General features: G+C 43.2%; 1 protein-coding gene across 2 annotated transcripts in view; it reads left to right on the top strand.

Annotated features, from left to right (window-relative positions):
• TMTC1 (transmembrane O-mannosyltransferase targeting cadherins 1) overlaps positions 1–18,249 on the top strand; it is a 150,569-nt gene that overhangs the window by 4,077 nt on the left and 128,243 nt on the right. For both annotated transcript variants that reach the window (XM_071422391.1, XM_071422390.1), the window contains exons 2-5: positions 8,897–9,074; positions 11,103–11,176; positions 12,331–12,507; positions 15,301–15,498. In XM_071422391.1, coding sequence (XP_071278492.1) covers positions 8,897–9,074; positions 11,103–11,176; positions 12,331–12,507; positions 15,301–15,498 — 627 coding nt within the window. The remainder of the gene's footprint in view (positions 1–8,896; positions 9,075–11,102; positions 11,177–12,330; positions 12,508–15,300; positions 15,499–18,249) is intronic.

Raw genomic sequence — 18,249 nt, 5'->3', positions numbered from 1 at the left:
GGTTAACATCAGAAGGGGGAAAAAGCCTCCATATGGACTGTTGAATTAAATAATGTCTGTTTTGTGTCTTTGAACTTCTCTTGCCTTTTCTCTTGACTTCTATAAAATAAAGGAATGCTGAATGAGTTGGTTCAGAAGCATTCCTATTACACATGGTTAGCTGTTAGGTGACAGGTCTAGCAGAACTCCTCATCTGCACAGGAGCTGAGATGGTAGGCAGTGGTTTTGCTTAGTCCTTCAGAAAAACTTACTTCATGCTCTCTTCTCCAGCTGCTATCACTTTGACTTACTTACCTGCAGGTGTTTTCTTCTCTAAGAAGTGATTCAATACACTTCTTTCTAAAGAAGGCAACTTCTTGGACTCAGAACATACTATCTTTTGGTGTCTTCCCTATAAAATGTTAAGATGAAAGGTAGAAAAAAAAGGCAAAAAAGAGAACTGCCAGTTCTGTAATTCAATCAGGATTTATATTTAAACTGGGTGCTTTCTGTCTTACACCTTGCCTCCACTAACAGAAGTTCACTGAATCATTTATTCCCTCAGTAGCACTTCAGTTACTCCTTGTTTCCAGTGGTTTTGCAGAAATGTTTCTCAGCTGCTGAAGCAGAAGGTGCAATCCTCAATGCTGTCTCCCTTCCTCTTTCTCTTTCTGTCTGCCAAATCCCCATTTAGATAGATTCTCCAACCCAGAAACACAGGTGATGAAGATTTGGTGTAGTCAGCAGCACAGTGAAGGTACACAGTGATAGAAAATGGTGAGAGTGAAGCCTTTCAAATCCTCTGTATGCCAAGATGTCAAGACATTTAATCAGATATGAGCCTCCTGGCTTGCAGGTGGCTGAGAAGTGAAGGCCCTGTGTGCTCAGCCTCGGTGGTGGTGCCAAGGCAGCTGCTGGTGAGGGATGTCTCAAGGAACAGCCCACCAGGGACAGAAGAAAAAGGTGGTGACACATCTAGGACACATGGCTGTGACAAAGACTTGGGAGGATGGCATGGCAGGGAAGCACAGCAGATACCTGGTCTTCCCCAAAGGAGGTGGGAGTGGTGTTCACTGGGAATGTGCCTGGCTCTCTGGGGAGGGTGTCAGAGTGTCCACTCCACTCCTTGGAGGAGAGGAGCTGGAGGGGGAGTAAGCTGCAAAAGGGAATTTGAAGAGACACAGTTTGTGCAGAGAGCCATCCTACTAGTACCCTAGCTGGGAAAAAAAATGAGGAAAAGGATAAATTAAAAAGTCTGGGCTGTGCTCAGGTGCTGACTGCAGCATGGGTAACCTTCCAGGTCTGCCCACCAAGGCTGCTAGCCACTGATGGCTTGGGTGTGTACCTGCCTGGGAAGTAAACAGGGCCCTTCAGCAGCAGCTCAGTATTCTGGGTTGGCATTGAGAGCCTCAAGTGAGGCTCCAGTGGCTTTGGATCAAAGCCTTAAGTGAATGTGAGCTGGGTTAGAGGTAAATACAGAGCCAAAGAGAGAACTGATTCTATAACTCACTGTCAGCCTTCTGATCTATCTGGTTGTTTACAGCTGATCCTTCTGTTTTTTCAGCTGTATCAGTGGCATAAGTTTCAAGGACAGGGAGCTTAAGAGAACCAAAACAACCTGGGGAAGGAAAAAAGACCTCACATTTTCTTTGTTATTGATTTAATGCTATATTACAGTTTGACAGTGCAGGGTAATATAGTGGAGCTATAATGTGTCAGGTTAAATACACAGTGCACAAGTATTTTCTTCACTCTGAACATCACAATGTTTAAGATTGTGTCAGTATTTCTCTTGTACAGCTTAGTCTACTATTTCTACTCATGCTGTGGCATTCACTCTCCACACTGCTGCTGTGATACCTGCCATGAAATTGATGTAGTGCTGGTGTAGCCACACTGGAAGAGGTGGGCTTGGTGAAGAAAAGCAGATTCTTTTGTAAAACTGCTTGTGTTATAACTGGAATATACAGATACATCCCTAAGCACATAAGGATTTCTTTTGACCCAGAGCAGAATGCCTTACAGTGATTTTAGGTGTCTTCCAAAGCTTGGTGCCTCAAAGCTTGGGTTTTTCCCCCAGTTTCAGGTGCACAAGAAGTCTCCCTCACAAATGTAATTTTTGTAGCAGGTGTCTGATGTTTGTGGGTGTAAGTTTGGGCTGTGTTTCTCGGGGTTGCTTGCACTCCCTGGAAGGAGGACAGGCTCCTGTGGAGGGTGGGGGGAGGCTCCCTGCCCAGGGATGGGGATGCAGACCTGGCTGGGGTCCATGCTGTCATGCTGCTTGCAGAGGTGAGGATTTGCTCAGTAGGAGAGGTGTGTACAAAGCATGAAGGAGTCTGCCTTCACATTTTGTCAGCCCTGAATAAAATTTGCCTGTCTCTTGAATTTAAAGCCTTTTATGAGAGAAAGAGTTCTCTAATGCTCCTGAACAACTTGGCTGAGGTGGATGCAGTCACGCTTATCTTTGCTGCTTGCTTCAGTGGTGTCTTGTCTCTATTTAACACCTACCAATTCCTGGAGATTTTCTCTCATTGGGCATTCTGTTCCTCTTGCACCAATGTCACCATTAATTTTCTTTGCCCATCTTTTAGCTAAAAGTCTCAGCTTTCGACCAGCCTTCTTGCCCACAGGAGCATCCTTGTCAATACTCTTTAGAGTCCCTGAAAATAAAGTACTCTGCCTGCTGCTGGTTACCTAAAGGCATTTCTCTGCATTTCCTCTCTCTCTTTCTGACTGCTTTCCTGAGCTTTCTCTTTATTGTCTCACAGTCTTAAAGAAAGAAAGGGAAAAGAAAAAAGGGTGTTCTCTTTTTGCTCACTATACCTTTTTTTTTACCTTTTTTCTTTGCAAGTTAGAATGGCATTTCCTTCATGGTCTTCAACTTATTTCAAACTGACTTCATATTTGGTGAAGAACTGTTACATCCAGTTTGAAATACTGTCTTTAGGACTAATAACTTTATACTAGATTTTGGTTTCTATTGCTTTCTCTTCTTGATGATTGACTGTCTTAGCTTGGTTTTGATCACATCTCATCCCTTCTTCTCTCCACGCTTTGATGGATGGCTGCTGAAGAGGTTCATGAGTTTCCTCAGTTCTGGCTGAGGTGCTACTTATGAATATTTTTTAAGACAAACTGCATTTTGTTCACTCTCTAGATAAAATGACACCTGGTTTGTAATTTTGTTGCTTGCCGTCATCTGGATTTTTCTCTTCTCTTAGTTTACCAAGGCCCATCATAAGAATGATTTGCTTTCTTCTGGATTTCTTTTCTTCTACTCAGTTTACCAAGGCCCCTTGTGGGTGCAAACCTAAAGCTGTGTGAGTGGTACCCTTGTTATTTGCAACACAGGAATGATCATCAAACCACACTTGCTGAGGTTTTACCAGAAAATTCTCCTCTGGCACATTTGCCACCTTCAAGGTGCTGCTTCTTCCCAGTCTAATTGTGATTTCTTTTTTCTTTCCCTACCCCTGCTGGAAAGCAATAAGCTGCTCTGAATGCCTGCACTTAACTCTGCTCTGTAAGGGATGACTCCTGTGCTCTGAGGCAGTGGCTGGAGGGGGGAATTGATGCAGCCTCTGCCTTGTCACCCATTGCCATCCCAGCAAACCAAGGACCAAGCCTTTTAAGCCTTGTTGTCCATTTAATTCTCAGGCATTGTACTGTACTGTGGGAAGATTATCAGCACAAATCAGCACCAAGTGCTCTTGCTCTTTGTGGTGGACACTGGCCATTGCAGGAGCACCAGTGCAAAGGGGCTTATTTCCTGTATGCTGCTACAGGTTTTTCATTAATCTCTGAGCTGTTTCCACATAGAGCCTTAACCATTATTGCCACTGATGCAGCTGCACCTCTTTTGGAGTGCAAATGCTCATTTTCCTGGCACGAAGTCCATGCATCTGTGGAGTTCATAAGGAGATTCCACCCTGAACTGAAAGTGGGTATTACTTTGCATAAACTTTGCCATATTTAACACACAATTTGAACAGGAAAAGATCATCACAGGAAACTTAATCCATCCTTATGTATTAAATTAATTGATATAAATCTGCATGTGAGCCTTCCTTATAAAAACTGTGGGGGTTTTATGAGGTATGGGATGCTGTGAGACTTTCCATTAGGTGTTACTTGCTATAACAAATTACCATTATTATCCTGTGCATTTCTGTTTCATAACATGTTGTGTTTCATTGTTAGTCTTCTGAAAATAATAAAACAGATTAAACTAAACAAGAGCTGCCCAGGGATAATAACAAAGTCTATAAAAAGAGAAACTCTCCAATTATGGTATACAATATTATTAAATCATAAGAGACCTTAAGAAAGGTTGAATGAATCTTCATGTGTACAAGTGGATGAAAAGCACTATATAAGAGCTGGGGGGGGGGGGGAGTGCTGATGATTATATACTGTAAATAAGTGGGTATATATGGAATTTGTCTGTGAGCCTGTGCTCTTGCATCATGGACCCCTCTGACTCTGAGTCTGTGAGGATGAAGCCACAGAGTCCCACTGCATTTCCAGGCCTTCTCCGTGGGGAATTGCTTACCCAGAATTGATGTGTCCCTGGCAACTTCTCTGCAGGACATCTGATGGGACTGATGGAGGTTATAAGAATGATCTGCTTTCTTCTGGAGAGCTGTTGTACAGCCTCTATTCAGAGAACCTTCAACAGAAGGCTGCTGCCTGTGGAGGTCTCTCTTTCTGAGAGTGAAGCTGTGCAATTCCTTTTCTGAGAGTGGATGGTGGAGGAATGGTAGAAAAACTGCTACACTTGGCAAAACTGTGCTATTCCACTGTTCCTGGAGAACATCCATCAGCCTTAACAAAACCAAGGGATTTCTTATTTTGGTGTACCTCCTGCATGGCTGTGTATTTTGGGCAGTGCTCTGCCTTGGGTGTGACATGCTGAGCTACACTTGCTGCAACACGTGGGCACAAAAACAGTGCTGGGTCTTGGCTTGAATACATGTTTCAGTGCAGCCTGTCTGCCCTGCTGGGACATGTGATCAATGCTGAGATTTCTGTACTCACTTTTTTGTTTTGGTGGTGGCAGGGATGATGCTGGTCAGATCTGTTAGAAGATACGTGTCAGTGTCCCCTAGTATTGAGACACTGCACTTTGGTGTAGCTTTGGTGCTCTTCTCCTTTCCCTGGGTCTTCTGAGGGCCTTTGCATTTGAACTGCCCTTTGCCATTTTGCAGGAGGTTTGGCCGAATCTTTGCTTCCAGCAACTCTTCCAGCAGAGGTGCCAAAGCAGTAAAAGCTCTTCTCCAAGTGTTTAGTGGGTGGCTCCTCTGAGGAACAACCTCCATGTCTGAGATGGTTGTATCTCCTCTTTTGAGGGTCTCTATTCCTGGCAGTGTTATCACTTGCTGTGTTCAGCCCCAGATCTTTAGGATGCTGTTTGCAAACATGTCTCTGTTTTGAGGAGCAGCCTGTTCATACAGCCCAGAGCACCTCCTCTCCTCACTGTGTGCTCTAACAAGGCCACAAGATGTGGAAGTAACACTTAATGGAAAGTCTCACAGCATCCCATACTAAGGTAAAACCCCCAGAGTTTTTATAAGGAAGGCTCACATGCAGATTTATATCAATTAATTTAATACATAAGGATGGATTAAGTTTCCTGTGATGATCTTTTCCTGTTCAAATTGTGTGTTAAATATGGCAAAATTTATGCAAAGTAATACCCACTTTCAGTGCAGGGTGGAATCTCTGTATAAGATGTGTCTTACAAGTTGTGCTGCAGCTCAGGCAGAGGTTATGATCTTCATACAGAAATGGCTACATGATATGATTTTCCCCATTTGTGAGGCAGTATAAGTATGGAAAATGCATGAGTATGGAAATGCATGGACAGCACCACCTCCTTCCAGTGTAGTACTGTTTTTGCTTGCTAGAACTTCTGTTTATGAACATTATGTTGGAGAAAGACCACTCCTTCCTTAATTTTGAGATTCATATCTCTGTTTTACTTCCTTTGTTTGCTGAACAGTCTGCTGTGTATAATTGCTGCACGCTGCTGCCAGTAAACAAGACTGGCTCTCTCTGTTAGGGTATTAAAGATTAAGAGGAGAGAAGTAATTTTTTATTTACCCATCCCCTTCTTGGCTCCCTTGCCCAGAAGTTCCTCCACAGCTCCCCTGCAGTGGAGCAAATTTGGCATTCCATAGCAGGCTGCCTTTTTTCCCCCATGGCTGTGTGAGCTGGGCAGCTTTGCAGAGTTCTTGTGACTTGGATTAGAGCTGTTTGAAGACCCAGATTTTTGACATGCAATAAATTTAACCACTGCTAACATTTCACCATCGTTCTGCTGGGATTGTTTCAGGACTAAAGAATGTTTCCTTCGTTGCCATGTGGCCTAATTTCTTATGACAAAGAGCTTTAGCAGCAAAGAGCACTGGTGTGAATATAGCACCTGCACACCCTCATGTTTAGTGTTCATGGACCACCAAAGATGGTATTTAAAACACACTTGCAGGCTGATTTTGCTGTTTAGGGGAAGAGTTACCTGAACAGCATGGTATTATGTTTGTGTTTTGTTCTGTTGCTTTTTATATATTTACAGAACACGCAGGGGAGCAGCCAGGCTGTGAGGCCGATGCTTTTACAGAGCTGTTCTCAATAATTTACATCAGGTAACTCACAGCTTACAAGCCTCATTGCCTTGGTGTTCACCCTAAGAAGGGGTGTGAAGGACTCACCCCACCTTTGGCATAGGGGTAGGAGGATCCCTTTCCTGTAAAGTTCTGCCTCTCCTGCCAGCAGACCTGTTTTGCTGGATGGGAAAGTGATCAGATATGATCCATGGAGACTGATGATAGAATTTTCAAGAGTATTGCCACATGTCATGAGTTTAGTGTTTGGTTCTCACAACTTGGCCAACTAAATGAGAATTTCTCCCCTTTTGGTGCACAAGTTCATATCTCCTGATATCCTGAGCACTTGTCCTCACCTGCCTGCATCTGCTTTCTCCAGAAATCAGGTTCCCAGATCACACTTTGGCATTTGAGGGGGACCAGTGGACTCTGCTTCAGCTGATACACAGCTAGAAATGATTTATTTGTATAAAGGATGTCTCCTGCAGAGGGTCCCTGTCATTGTGCACATCTGCAGGTGCCTTGGAGTGAACTGTGGCTCCTTTAGGGACAGGGTGGCCCTGTGCTGCCCCTTGTTCCCTTGTGCTGGAAACAAGATTCTGGCCTGGGGGTTCCTGCTGCTGCAGTGTATTTGCAGCTGAAGCTCTGGCTGGGTGTGTGTTACTGCCATTTGTTGTGGTTTGTCATTCAGTGCTGGTAGAAATGAGGGAAAGTGATGGATGTTGCTGCCCTGAAGTGGCTTGCAGGAGAAATGGGATAAAAAAAGAAAAACCTCCAAACTCTTTGTGTATTCTTGAATCACACAGACTGATGTCTTGTCAAAATGTAACTACATCAACCCATACTTCAAAGGGAAAGGTCAAGTCATGCCAAAATCTCACTTTTTCACAAACTCTCTGGGTTTCATCTGTTGCCTCCACAAACGCTCCAGTAGGAGCACAGCAGGAATGCACAAGTAAGACTCTTGGTCTGGTAAATTTGGATTGACCTGGAAAATCGAACCCAGGACAGCTAGCACTTCCTTGCTTATGAATAAGAAATGTAGAGTTATTTATAAAAAAAAAAAAAAAAAAAAGTTGTCTGGCTCTCACAGGCCTCTTCACACCTCCTCTGTCTCACAGAAACACCTAAGGTGTTTTTTATAGTAGCAACAGCTCACTGGCCTTGCTGTCACATCATGCTTGTCATGGGAGACCTGAAGTCTTTTAGTAACAACAGGAAGGATTATTGACCCTATAGCATATTTATAACTGCATGTAAAATATTTAGATTGAGTTCTTCTTTTCACTGCTTATCTTGTCTTTTGTTTAGAAAAAGAAAAAAATCCTTCAACATTAGTTAGACATTTTTCCAGGTTCCTTGTTCATATATGAAGTCTTCCCTAGATAGGCACCATGTGTATGTGTGTATATTTGTGTAGATACATATACATATATATATATATATATATATATATTTGTCCAAATGTACAGATGTTGTTAATATTTAAGAGAATTATCTTCAACTGTGTGTAAGGCAAGGCTTGTCAGCAGCTGTTAAGCAAGCTGGCTGTAAAAAAACAGTAACCAGAAGAATGTATTAATACATGCTGTCAAACAAATGTCATAACAGCTTGTTACATTTTATTTTTTTTTTTTTATGATCGACAGAAATAATGAACCCTAATTGTCTCACTGAGTCTAGGGTGATGTTAGCTAACTTATCTTTGCCATCATTGTCCTTATAAAAATTAAGTGAACTATTAGACAAGCTTCTTTATGCCAGTAAAGCATTTAAATAAAGGCTTAACCTTCAGTGTGTGACACTGTTTTGAAAGTTAAATGGGAGTAAATGCCCGTGTAAAAGCAGATGCTCCAGCACCTTACCAAGTCCTTGTCTTGGCTGCTCCTGGGCAAAAGAATCTCTTCCAGAGCAGAAAATAACTACCCATGTTGTAAAGCTGCCACGTGGCCAACAGAACCACAGAAGATGCCAAAAGGGAGATGGGACAAGTGCCATGATGTTGGCCAGGGTGATTTGCTGCTAAGGAAGCACAGGCGTGGTCTCACTGCAGTAAACTCTGCTGGGAGGGCACAGCACTCTCCCACCTCTGTCAAAAAGGCTGCCAAACACAACCACACAATATAAAAATTGGGGAAATGGCTCCTCTTTAATCAAATAAACCAAAGTTTAGAGCGGTTTGCAGTGATTAATAGCACTAACATTAGATGACTGCAAATGGGGCAAAAGGCATAATTTAGAGTATTTGAAAGCTGCCTTGCTATTAGAAGGTCTCTCAAATCTAGCAATGGTTTTGTTTTGTTTCCCTCCAGGTTAAACATATTGCTGGCTGGCATGAACCCCGTGTATTTCCACGCAGTGAATGTAATTTTACACTGTCTGGTGACTCTTGTGCTGATGTACACTTGTGACAAAGCTGTGTTCAAGGACTGTCGCCTTGCTTTTGTCACGGCGCTCTTCTTTGCTGTGCACCCCATTCACACCGAGGCTGTAAGTATGTGCCACCAAGCCTAAAAATAAATTAATTCTTCAAGATTCTAGGTTTTTGAGTTTTTTTTTTTAAGGAAATCTCTGAGTCATACAGAATGTTTTACTTGTGATTTTTTTTGCTGTGGGGGAGCAAAGGTGGGAATGTACTCTATTTAAAATAATTTGTAGGAGTCATTAAGGAAGAAGCACATTCATACTTGCAGTCTTTGTGCTCTGGAACTGAATTCTAAATGGTGGTCCTAATCAGCCCTGCTGGGAATAAATGGACAGTCAGGAGTTTTCTGAAACCAAAGACCTCAGTGAGGCTGTGCTCTCCTGCTGGGATATTGTTGCATGCCTTCAGTCATCTCCTATAGCCATCAGTTTAGGGAGGAAAAGTGAAGGCAGCATTACTGTGTGTTCTGGAGGAGCTCTCTCAGACAGAGGTGGTGTGACTCACAGATTAATTAATATTTATTCCAATGAAAAGCTAGGAGAATCCTTTTCAGAAAAAGAGTTGTTCACGAACACCAGCATAAGTGACAGAACAGCAGCTCATATTGGAAATCTTTCTGTTTGTTATAAGGAAACATTTAAAAGACATAATCATTCCAAAACTGCAGTCTGTTAGTGCTAGGAGACACTTGTATAGCTAAAAGGAGTCTTGCTGTCTTGGAGAAGACAAGGTAATGTCCAGCTTTCCACACTGTAAAAAAGAAATGCTCTCATTAGCTGAGATACCACTGACATCACACTGCTCTCATTCCAAGCCTTTGTAAATGGGGGAGGGAAACAGCTCCTGTGGCTGAGAACTTTTGAGGAGAGATTACCTTAATAACAAAAAGCCACAAGCTTTGGAGTTACTCCCTGTGCTGTGTTGTGTGAACTAATCAGCTAGGCTCCTTTTGATAATACAGCTTTATATTTTAAGGGAGGTTTTAGATGAGGCCCTCTTGGAATTTATTTTTGTCTGGGTCAGAACTTTAATAGGTTAAAATAAATGCCAGAGCTCTGAATATAACTTAATTATGTAATCTCAAAAGGGGCGAGATTTCAAAGGGCCTTTTATTTGCTTTATGGGTGATTTTTAGATCCTTATGAAATAGGATATTCAAGTAACTGTAAAAAAAGTGTTTATCTATTCTTCTTTAGTATTCCCTTTTATAAAAAGATTTTGTTCATTAATCTGTAGGAAGAAACTCTTGCAAACTCAGATTGTTCAGGAGGAATAAATTCTATAAATTCTGTCCGATCCCTTTTTGGTGATAAAGTTCATTCCAATGTTACTTATATAGTAAGTAATTTTCTTTAACAAATTTCAGTACTGGGAGTTGGATGCATTTCTCATCTAAGCCTTATTATACAAAATTAAAACAAATCCTTAAAATTGGCATTTTCTTTATAGCTTAATTAATATTTTATTAAGTAAGGAATGACTTTACTGTTGGCTTACTCATTTGTTTTGCCAAGCTAGAAATGCAGCAGACAAAACTGAGCATACCCTACACTGTGGGGGTGTTCACAGGAGTCCCAGGAAGAGGGAAGAGATGAGGATCTGAATCCATGTTTCAGAAGGCTGATTTATTATTTTATGATATACATATATTATATTAAAACTATACTAAAAGAATAGGAGAAAGGATTTCATAGAAGGCTAGTAAGGAATAGAAAAGGAATGATAATAAAATCTTGTGACTGACCAGAGTCTGAGCCAGCTGGACTGTGATTGGCCATTAATTAGAAACAACCACATGAGACCAATCCCAGATGCACCTGTTGCATTCCACAGCAGCAGATAACCATTGTTTACATTTTCCTCCTGAGGCCTCTCAGCTTCTCAGGAGAAAAAATCCTAAGGAAAGGATTTTTCATAAAATGTGTCTGTGACACTACACTGTCCAAATAACATTTTGGTATGCTGAGGGAGGATAACACTGAGAGATCAAAAACTCAAAATAGTAGCTTTGAGCATGGATTATTGAGGCAGTCAGTGAGTGTTTGTACTTTTTTAGATGTGTTTTTACACCTGTGTGTCTCCTTTCCTTTCAGGTAACAGGTATAGTAGGCAGAGCAGACGTCCTCGCCTGTCTACTCTTTCTGTTGGCTTTTCTCTCCTATAATAGGTACGTGGTAACATCATGAGATTCTTTGTTCTGAGGAGGGCACCAGAGGCAGCTGTCAGTGTTTCATGGCTGTTGGCAGAGGTGCTTCCCACAGCTCTGCTGTGTGGAATTGTCCTGGCCCCTGCTTGCAGCCATGGTGATGCTTATGAGAACAAAAAACCACTAAAACAGGAGTCAACATTGACAATCCCTCTTCCACTGACATTGCTGCTGACCATGCAACAGAGGAGGGCTTGTAAAAATGGTAAAAAAATGTTTTCAATGGAAGGCAAATTGCCTGTGTTTAGAGTGAAGAGCAGGCAGACACATGCCTGCCTTTCAAATGCGTGCTGTGACTGTGGGACTCTGGAACACCTGGTCTGAGAGAGTTAAGGAGTGTGTCTAGACCATTAGTCATCCTTTTCAGGTGAAAACTTGGCACTGCTTGCTGCTCTGTGTTCTAAAACTGGAACTGAACAAGTATAGATACAGAAATAGCTGCCTTGGATGGGCTTTCTGCACCTTTTGCATTATTTACAGTTTGAAATAACATTGTTTGCATTCAGAAATAGCACCATGTCATCACAGCCACAGGGAGAAACTGCTGATATCCCTGTGGGGCTGTCCGCTGCAAACCCACTGTGCTGTTTTCTTGAGAAGGTGTGAAGCACAGTGACCCCAGAGGAATCTGCCTGTTTGATTTCAGTTCTTTCCTGCCTTCTCCCATGTGATAGGGGCTTGCTGCCCAGTCTGTTAGTGATTAGGACACATCTCTGACTCAGGGGACAGTGGGTGGGATGGAGGAATTTTTGCTTGCCTAGTGCTTTTTGTCCCAGAAGGAGAATTAAGCATGTGTGTTCCACATGACAGAAAGCAGGTGTTTTCCTGCCTTTTCTGTACTTTGCCTTCCCCTGACTGTTTCAAGTCTACTTTATTTTTCTGCTTGTCTTTGTTTCACCTCTTGTGCACCAAGAATTGCAGCAGCTCCCCATATTTTCATCTGCCTTTCCTGTCCTGTGGCTAAGCCTTTTCTCATTTTAGATCGTTCATGTCTTGACATGTTTGTGCCACCCATCTTAAGGCATTAAGGAAAAGTGTCTCAGTATTTGTGTGACTGTAATACACATGAAAATAGCAGAGAAGTTAAGATATTTCATGTCAATTCTGTTTTTCAGGAGTGTGGATCAGCTTTATGTTGGGGAACATTTCCCTCCCACTGCCTCCCCATTCTTTTTGCTGCTTAGTTTATTCCTTGGGACGTGTGCAATGCTGGTGAAAGAAACTGGAGTCACTGTGTTTGGTGTGTGCTTGGTTTATGACTTCTTTTCCCTCTCCTACAATGGACTCAAATTGTAAGTAACTTCTTAGGCTTATGGTGCTTTTCAGGTCTTTTCACCTAGATGGTAGTCTAAAATATGTATTATTATGGTATACAGCACTGGGGGGAGATGGACTTGCCCTGTTAAATTAGATGGATATTTGACAAATTTAAAGGGACCCAAAATGACCCAAAATTGCTTTCTGTGTTTAGTGGTGGTGTTTTTTTTTTATTTTTTAATTTTTTTTTTATTTTAAATTTTTGGTTACTCTTTTGCTGCCTGATTACTTTTGCTGGGTAAATCGACCAGATGTGAAGAACTGATCCCTGAAATGCTGAATTCACCCTGGCAAGGCTAACATTTATTTTTAGTGTGGGAGTTCTGACTGAAGCATCAACATCCTAAAATTTCTCTGGTTTAACTCCTTCCAGTCACAATGTCTGCTTGATTATTCCATCACAATGCCATGGGTTTAGAAATGTTACATGATGTTTAGTGGTAAAATCAGGTTTGATATTTTTTCTGTCCTTTCAGGATGGAAAAAGAGGGAAAATACCCATCCATTTCTGGTTGGAATAATTAGCAGCTCTCAGAAGTCACTGGAGAAAAATAAAATACTTTGAAGTTTGTACCCCTCACCCACTTAGTGTCACAAATAGCTATGCTGTTTTCCATCTCCATTCAGAGTCAGAAGTCCTGGTTTATTAGAAAATTTTTATAATAACCATTACATATGTGTTTTATCTGTTTTTTTCCCAAAACATCCTTGGTGCAGATCTATGAGTGAATGTAAGAGCTCAGTGCTCCTGAGAATGGGAGTTCTTGCTCCTCATATCATTGCTTGTGTTTCCACTGGTGCTGCCCACCAGCCCTGGAACCTGTCACACCCTACATGAGCTTGTGTGTATCTGGGTTATAAAAAGGACACTGAATTTGTGTTTCTGCAGTAAATTAAATGAACAGAGCTGGCACAAGGTGAGATCAGCAGCTGCAGGGAGGAGAAGGGGGACTCTCAGGAGCATCCTGGCTCCCCTCCCTTTGTGGCCCTTTCTCCAGGCCCTCATGGGGACAGAGCACCTTTCAGACCTGCCCTCTGGCAGCGCTAGAAATCAGCAGGCAGGGGATTCCTCCTCTTTTCACTGGATAAGTAGTTCCTAATGGTGGGACTGGTGGGCAAGGAGCCAGGGAGATTTCTGGGGGCTGACAGCCAGCTTGCTTGTTAACACTTGTATTTACACCCTGACAGGCTGTTTTGGGAGCTGCCTGGCTAAAGGGAACACAACTGTTAATTAACTGCAGGGAAATCTGTGCCTTCCTCCTCCCTCTTTTCCTCAGTCTGCCCCTTCCATAGGCCCACATTCCAGGGGGTCTCTTCAAGCTATTTTTTTGTTTCAGTGGCGTCCACTTGCCCAGATGTGGCACTATTTGTCTTGTAGGAATGAAGCTCTTTTGTCCAGATGTGCTGTATTGTGTTATCTCCTCTGGTTGCATGTATTGTGCATTTATCTCTTTGTGATGCTCAAGATTTTATGACTGCATTTGACTTTAAGGGGCAGCAGAAAACAAACAGCCTTCTATGTGCTGCTGAAAACTGACCTGCTCCTTCTTCCAACCCCTCCAGATTTGTTTTCTGTTTAAAAGTGGTGGAACATCATTTGTTTTCTGGAGCAAAAAATTAGGAGTGACACCACAGTGCTTCCCATCTTAACAGAGGTCCAGAGAACAGCTTGATACAGGAGAGCTCATCTTCTCTTGCTGTCAAGTCTCTAGCTCTAGTTAGGAACTAATAAATACTGTCCTCTCAGCACACAAAGGCTTTTTTTATGGATTGAAGTAATGTTGTCTGTTGTAGTTTTGTTAAAAATGGGTTAGAAACTGTTGTAAAATGTGATGGTGTTGACAGGCGTCCCAGGACGAGAGAAGAGATGAGGATCTGACTTCGTGTTTCAGAAGGCTGATTTATTATTCTATCATACATATTATATTAAAACTATACTAAAGGAATAGAAGAAAGGATTTCATCAGAAGGCTTGAAAGGAAAGGAGTGGAATGGAATGATAATAAAATCTTGTGACTGACCAGAGAGTCCGAGCCAGCTGGACTGTGATTGGCCATTAATTAGAAACAACCACATGAGACCAGTCACAGATCCACCTGTTGCATTCCATAGCAGCAGATAACCATTGGTTACATTTCATTTCTGAGGCCTCTCAGCTTCTCAGGAGAAAAAATCCTAAGGAAAGGATTTTTCATAAAATGTGTCTGTGACAGTAAAATAGTTGATAATTGTTAAACATGTACTGTTAGTTTGGTTGTTATATTGTAAAAGGGGTTTAAAGGATAGTTACAAGAAATATGGTACAAAATGTACCATAACACACCTCAGTAAAGTGCAGCACTCCCCGAGCCAGCCTGGACAGAGCTGTAATGGGCCAATCCAGTGCCTTAAACCTTCGTGCAAATGAAGGATCCAAAAAGAAACCAATCCAAAGGGACAAAAACCAGGATAGAAAGGGGCTTCTGGCCCACTGAATGTGCGCTGCTCCATCGGGGCCATCGCTGCTGAGCAGCCCCAGCGCCGGCGCTGCAGCATCCTCAGCAGGAGCGCTCCTGCTCAGCCCGGGCCCCTTGCTTTAGGCCTTTCTTTCTTACAATAAACACTGAAATCACTTTAGTACCGGGAGCCTGCTCTCGTTTTTAACACTTTGATACCGCGTTGTGCCGATTTCACAGCGTTCAACCTTTGGATGAGTGAAAGTGCCAAGAGTACGAGTCCTCACATCCTTTTCTTTCCCTCCTTTCCCTCCTTTTTCTGCCTTTTCTCAGGAGGAACGGGGGCATTCCCCAGAGGCCCGTGCCCGCTCCGTGGGGCTCGCCGCCGTCCGGCCGGGAGAACGGGAAGCAGCAGCAGCAGCAGCAGCAGCGCTGTGCCCAGCGCGGCGCCTGGAGCTCCTGCCACCCGCCCGTGCCCCGGGAGCAGCCCAGCCTGCCCGTGCCCAGCAGGGCCATCTGGGCCATCCGCAGGTACTGCTGCACACTCCTGCTCTGTTCGCCTTGTGTTAGCCCTTTTTATCCTGAAATTGCTGTGGTTGTTCTTGTGTTACCGGAAGGGGAAGGCGGGAGGAGGTGGAAGGAGGGTTAAAGGAGAAAGGAGGAGAATATCTATTGGAAATCAGGGCAACCCCAGTGATGGGGAGAGAATGATGCATCTGACTCTATGGGTATCAGAAGGTGTAGCAGGCACAGGGCCTTCAAGGCCTCTCTGGTGGTCAGCAGACTAAGATAGGAGATGCTGAGTCATGATGACTAGACCTAAGAAGCCTCCAGACCCGTGCTTTTTTCCGCCTCCAGACCCGTGCTTATCTCTCTGTAAGGCTACAGGTCACTTTCCTTTGACCCTTACTATTGGACAATTCCTAAAACCCCTGTACCCTATATAAAGAGCTGCTTTTGCCTGGTTTGGCAGAAGAGCTCTCCCTGCGAACCTTCACAGAAGACCTCAGTAAAGTCACCCTTGTGGAACCTCACGCAGCCTTCTCCTCTCTCTCCCTGTGTCTGCCAAAGGCACTTAGCAAGCAAAGAGCTGAAATCACAAAATGAGCTGATAATCACAAAAGGTCTGGTATCACCTAAACTTGCTAAGATAGCCTGTGGCTGGGAGCTCCTTGGGAACTGAGGCTGTGCTGAACAGGACGGCACTATCTGGACCTGTAGCAGCCCACAGGGATACCCTGAAACCTGGCCAAGGCTGCATTAAGAAGGTTTATTAATTACTTTATTATGCTATATTACTATACTATATTACACTATATTATATGACATCTAAAACTGAATCTGCCCAAGCACTCAACTGCGCAGAATCTCGTGACTGACTGCTGACTGACAGTCTGCACTCACGCTTGGCCCTTGTGAGAAACAACTGCTCACTTTGAAAATTTAAAAAGGTTTATTAAACCTTGACAAAAATACAACAAAGGACTACACAGGGAAAAAGTTGCACTGCTGAGAACTGCCCCTCATGCACACCACATGGCCATTTCCTCTTCAAGATGGATGCTCAGTCTTTTACACCCCTGGGGTGGCATCAGGCAGCCCTGGCCCCTCCCAGAGTCTGTCAGTCAGCTCCTCTTTGCCATTGATCAGTGGAGATGCTTGCTTGTAACTGGATTGGAGGTCAGGTGTTGCCGTGCTGCCCCCCTGAGCACCCCCAAGCTTTTCCATTCCCCACTGCCCCATGCCAGGGACACCTCTTTGTACCTGTCCTGGACAGCCCAGGCTGTCTGATGGCAACAGTACAGGGGGGAAAGGAACTGTGGGGAGAACAGAGGACATCTAAACTACAATAACATAACTGTACAGCACTAAAGCTTTTCTTAATATTCACACAATAGTGATCTTTTAATTGTGAGAGCCAATCATCTCATCATCCATCTATAACACCCTGATAGGCCAAGGAAGCAAAACACCATCACTTTGGGTAAACAGTCTCCATATTGCATTGTTCTTTGGCACAACACAGGAGCAGCAAATGGGATAAGAATTGTTTTGATCATTCTTTTCTCTGCTTCTCTCACTGCTTCTCTCAGGTTCAGAGAATGTGAATCCCACAAATATCTGAGGACACGTTAGTATTTTTGTTCTCTTTGATCCTTGTATTTGTCTCTGTTTTCCCTGATGGATAGTATCATAGAATTGTTCAGGTTGGAAAAGATGTCTAAGATTATAGAGTCCAACCATTACCTCAGCACTGCCAAGCCTGCTGCTAAACCATGTCCCTAATGCCACATCTGCACATCTTTTAAATAACTTCAGCAATGGTGACTCCACTGCTTCCCTGGCCAGTCTGTTGTTGACAACCCTTTCAGTGAAGAAAATGTTCCTAATATCTAATTTTAAACTTCCCTGGCATGTCTTGAGGCCATTTTCTCTTGTTGTGTTGCTTGCTACTAGGGAGAGACTGATGCCCACAACAGGGGGCAGGAGGTTAATATAAAAAATACCTTCTGTCTTGTTCCATCATCTTGTTCCTTGTTTCTTTCACTCCTGATTTTTTGTACTGCTTTCTCCCCTCCTTTGCTTTGTACTTTTTTCCAGACACCCTCCCTCTGCCCCCGCTTTTGGGAACATCCCTTTCTTGCACAAAGGGAAAGCCTCTCGCCTCCCAGCCTCTTCAGGAGAGGCTGCAGAAGCTGAGTTGGAGAGCCTGTGCACGTGGGATGGCTCCAGAGTGAGCTCCTCCACGCTGCCAATTGGCATTTGCTTTTTGGCAGCTGCCTCTTCAAGTGTTGTGAAGGATTTCTGCACATGGCAAACCAAGCCCTGCGTGTACATAGCTGCTTTCTGTTTGAAAAGGGGCTCGCGTGGTGGTGTGAGCTGCTCAGCTGCTCTCTTCTCAAGTGACTGACTGTGTACAGCACTCTTGCAATGGCTTGCTCTGTGAGAGTTGGCTGTGGGATGCCCAAAGTGGAGCTGGCTTGGTCCCAGTGGCTGAGAGGGAAGCGTGCCTGTGAGGGTTGTGCTGTTGACATATGATATGAAACAGGAAGAACTCAATACAATTTCTCCATTAAAATATGTTCTGTATTAAAAAAAAATCCTTGCTATAGAAGAAAAAAGAAAATATGAAGTTGCTGTTGAATCTGTAAGATTCATTATGCAATTTTTCCGTGTAATTTACATTTGTCTGACTTGTGTAGGTCTTCTTGCATAGCAAAAGGATGGGGGGAAAAAAAGCTTTAAATATTTCAGAAGCTCCAAAATTGGTGGACAGACTTT

Source organism: Agelaius tricolor, unplaced genomic scaffold (assembly GCF_023055355.1).
Source record: "Agelaius tricolor isolate 1412-34295 unplaced genomic scaffold, bAgeTri1.0.p SCAF_3, whole genome shotgun sequence".
NCBI classification, from domain to species: Eukaryota; Metazoa; Chordata; class Aves; order Passeriformes; family Icteridae; genus Agelaius; species Agelaius tricolor.
The sequence above is the reverse complement of the archived record's forward strand: the minus strand, read 5'-3'. Positions and strand labels throughout refer to the sequence as shown.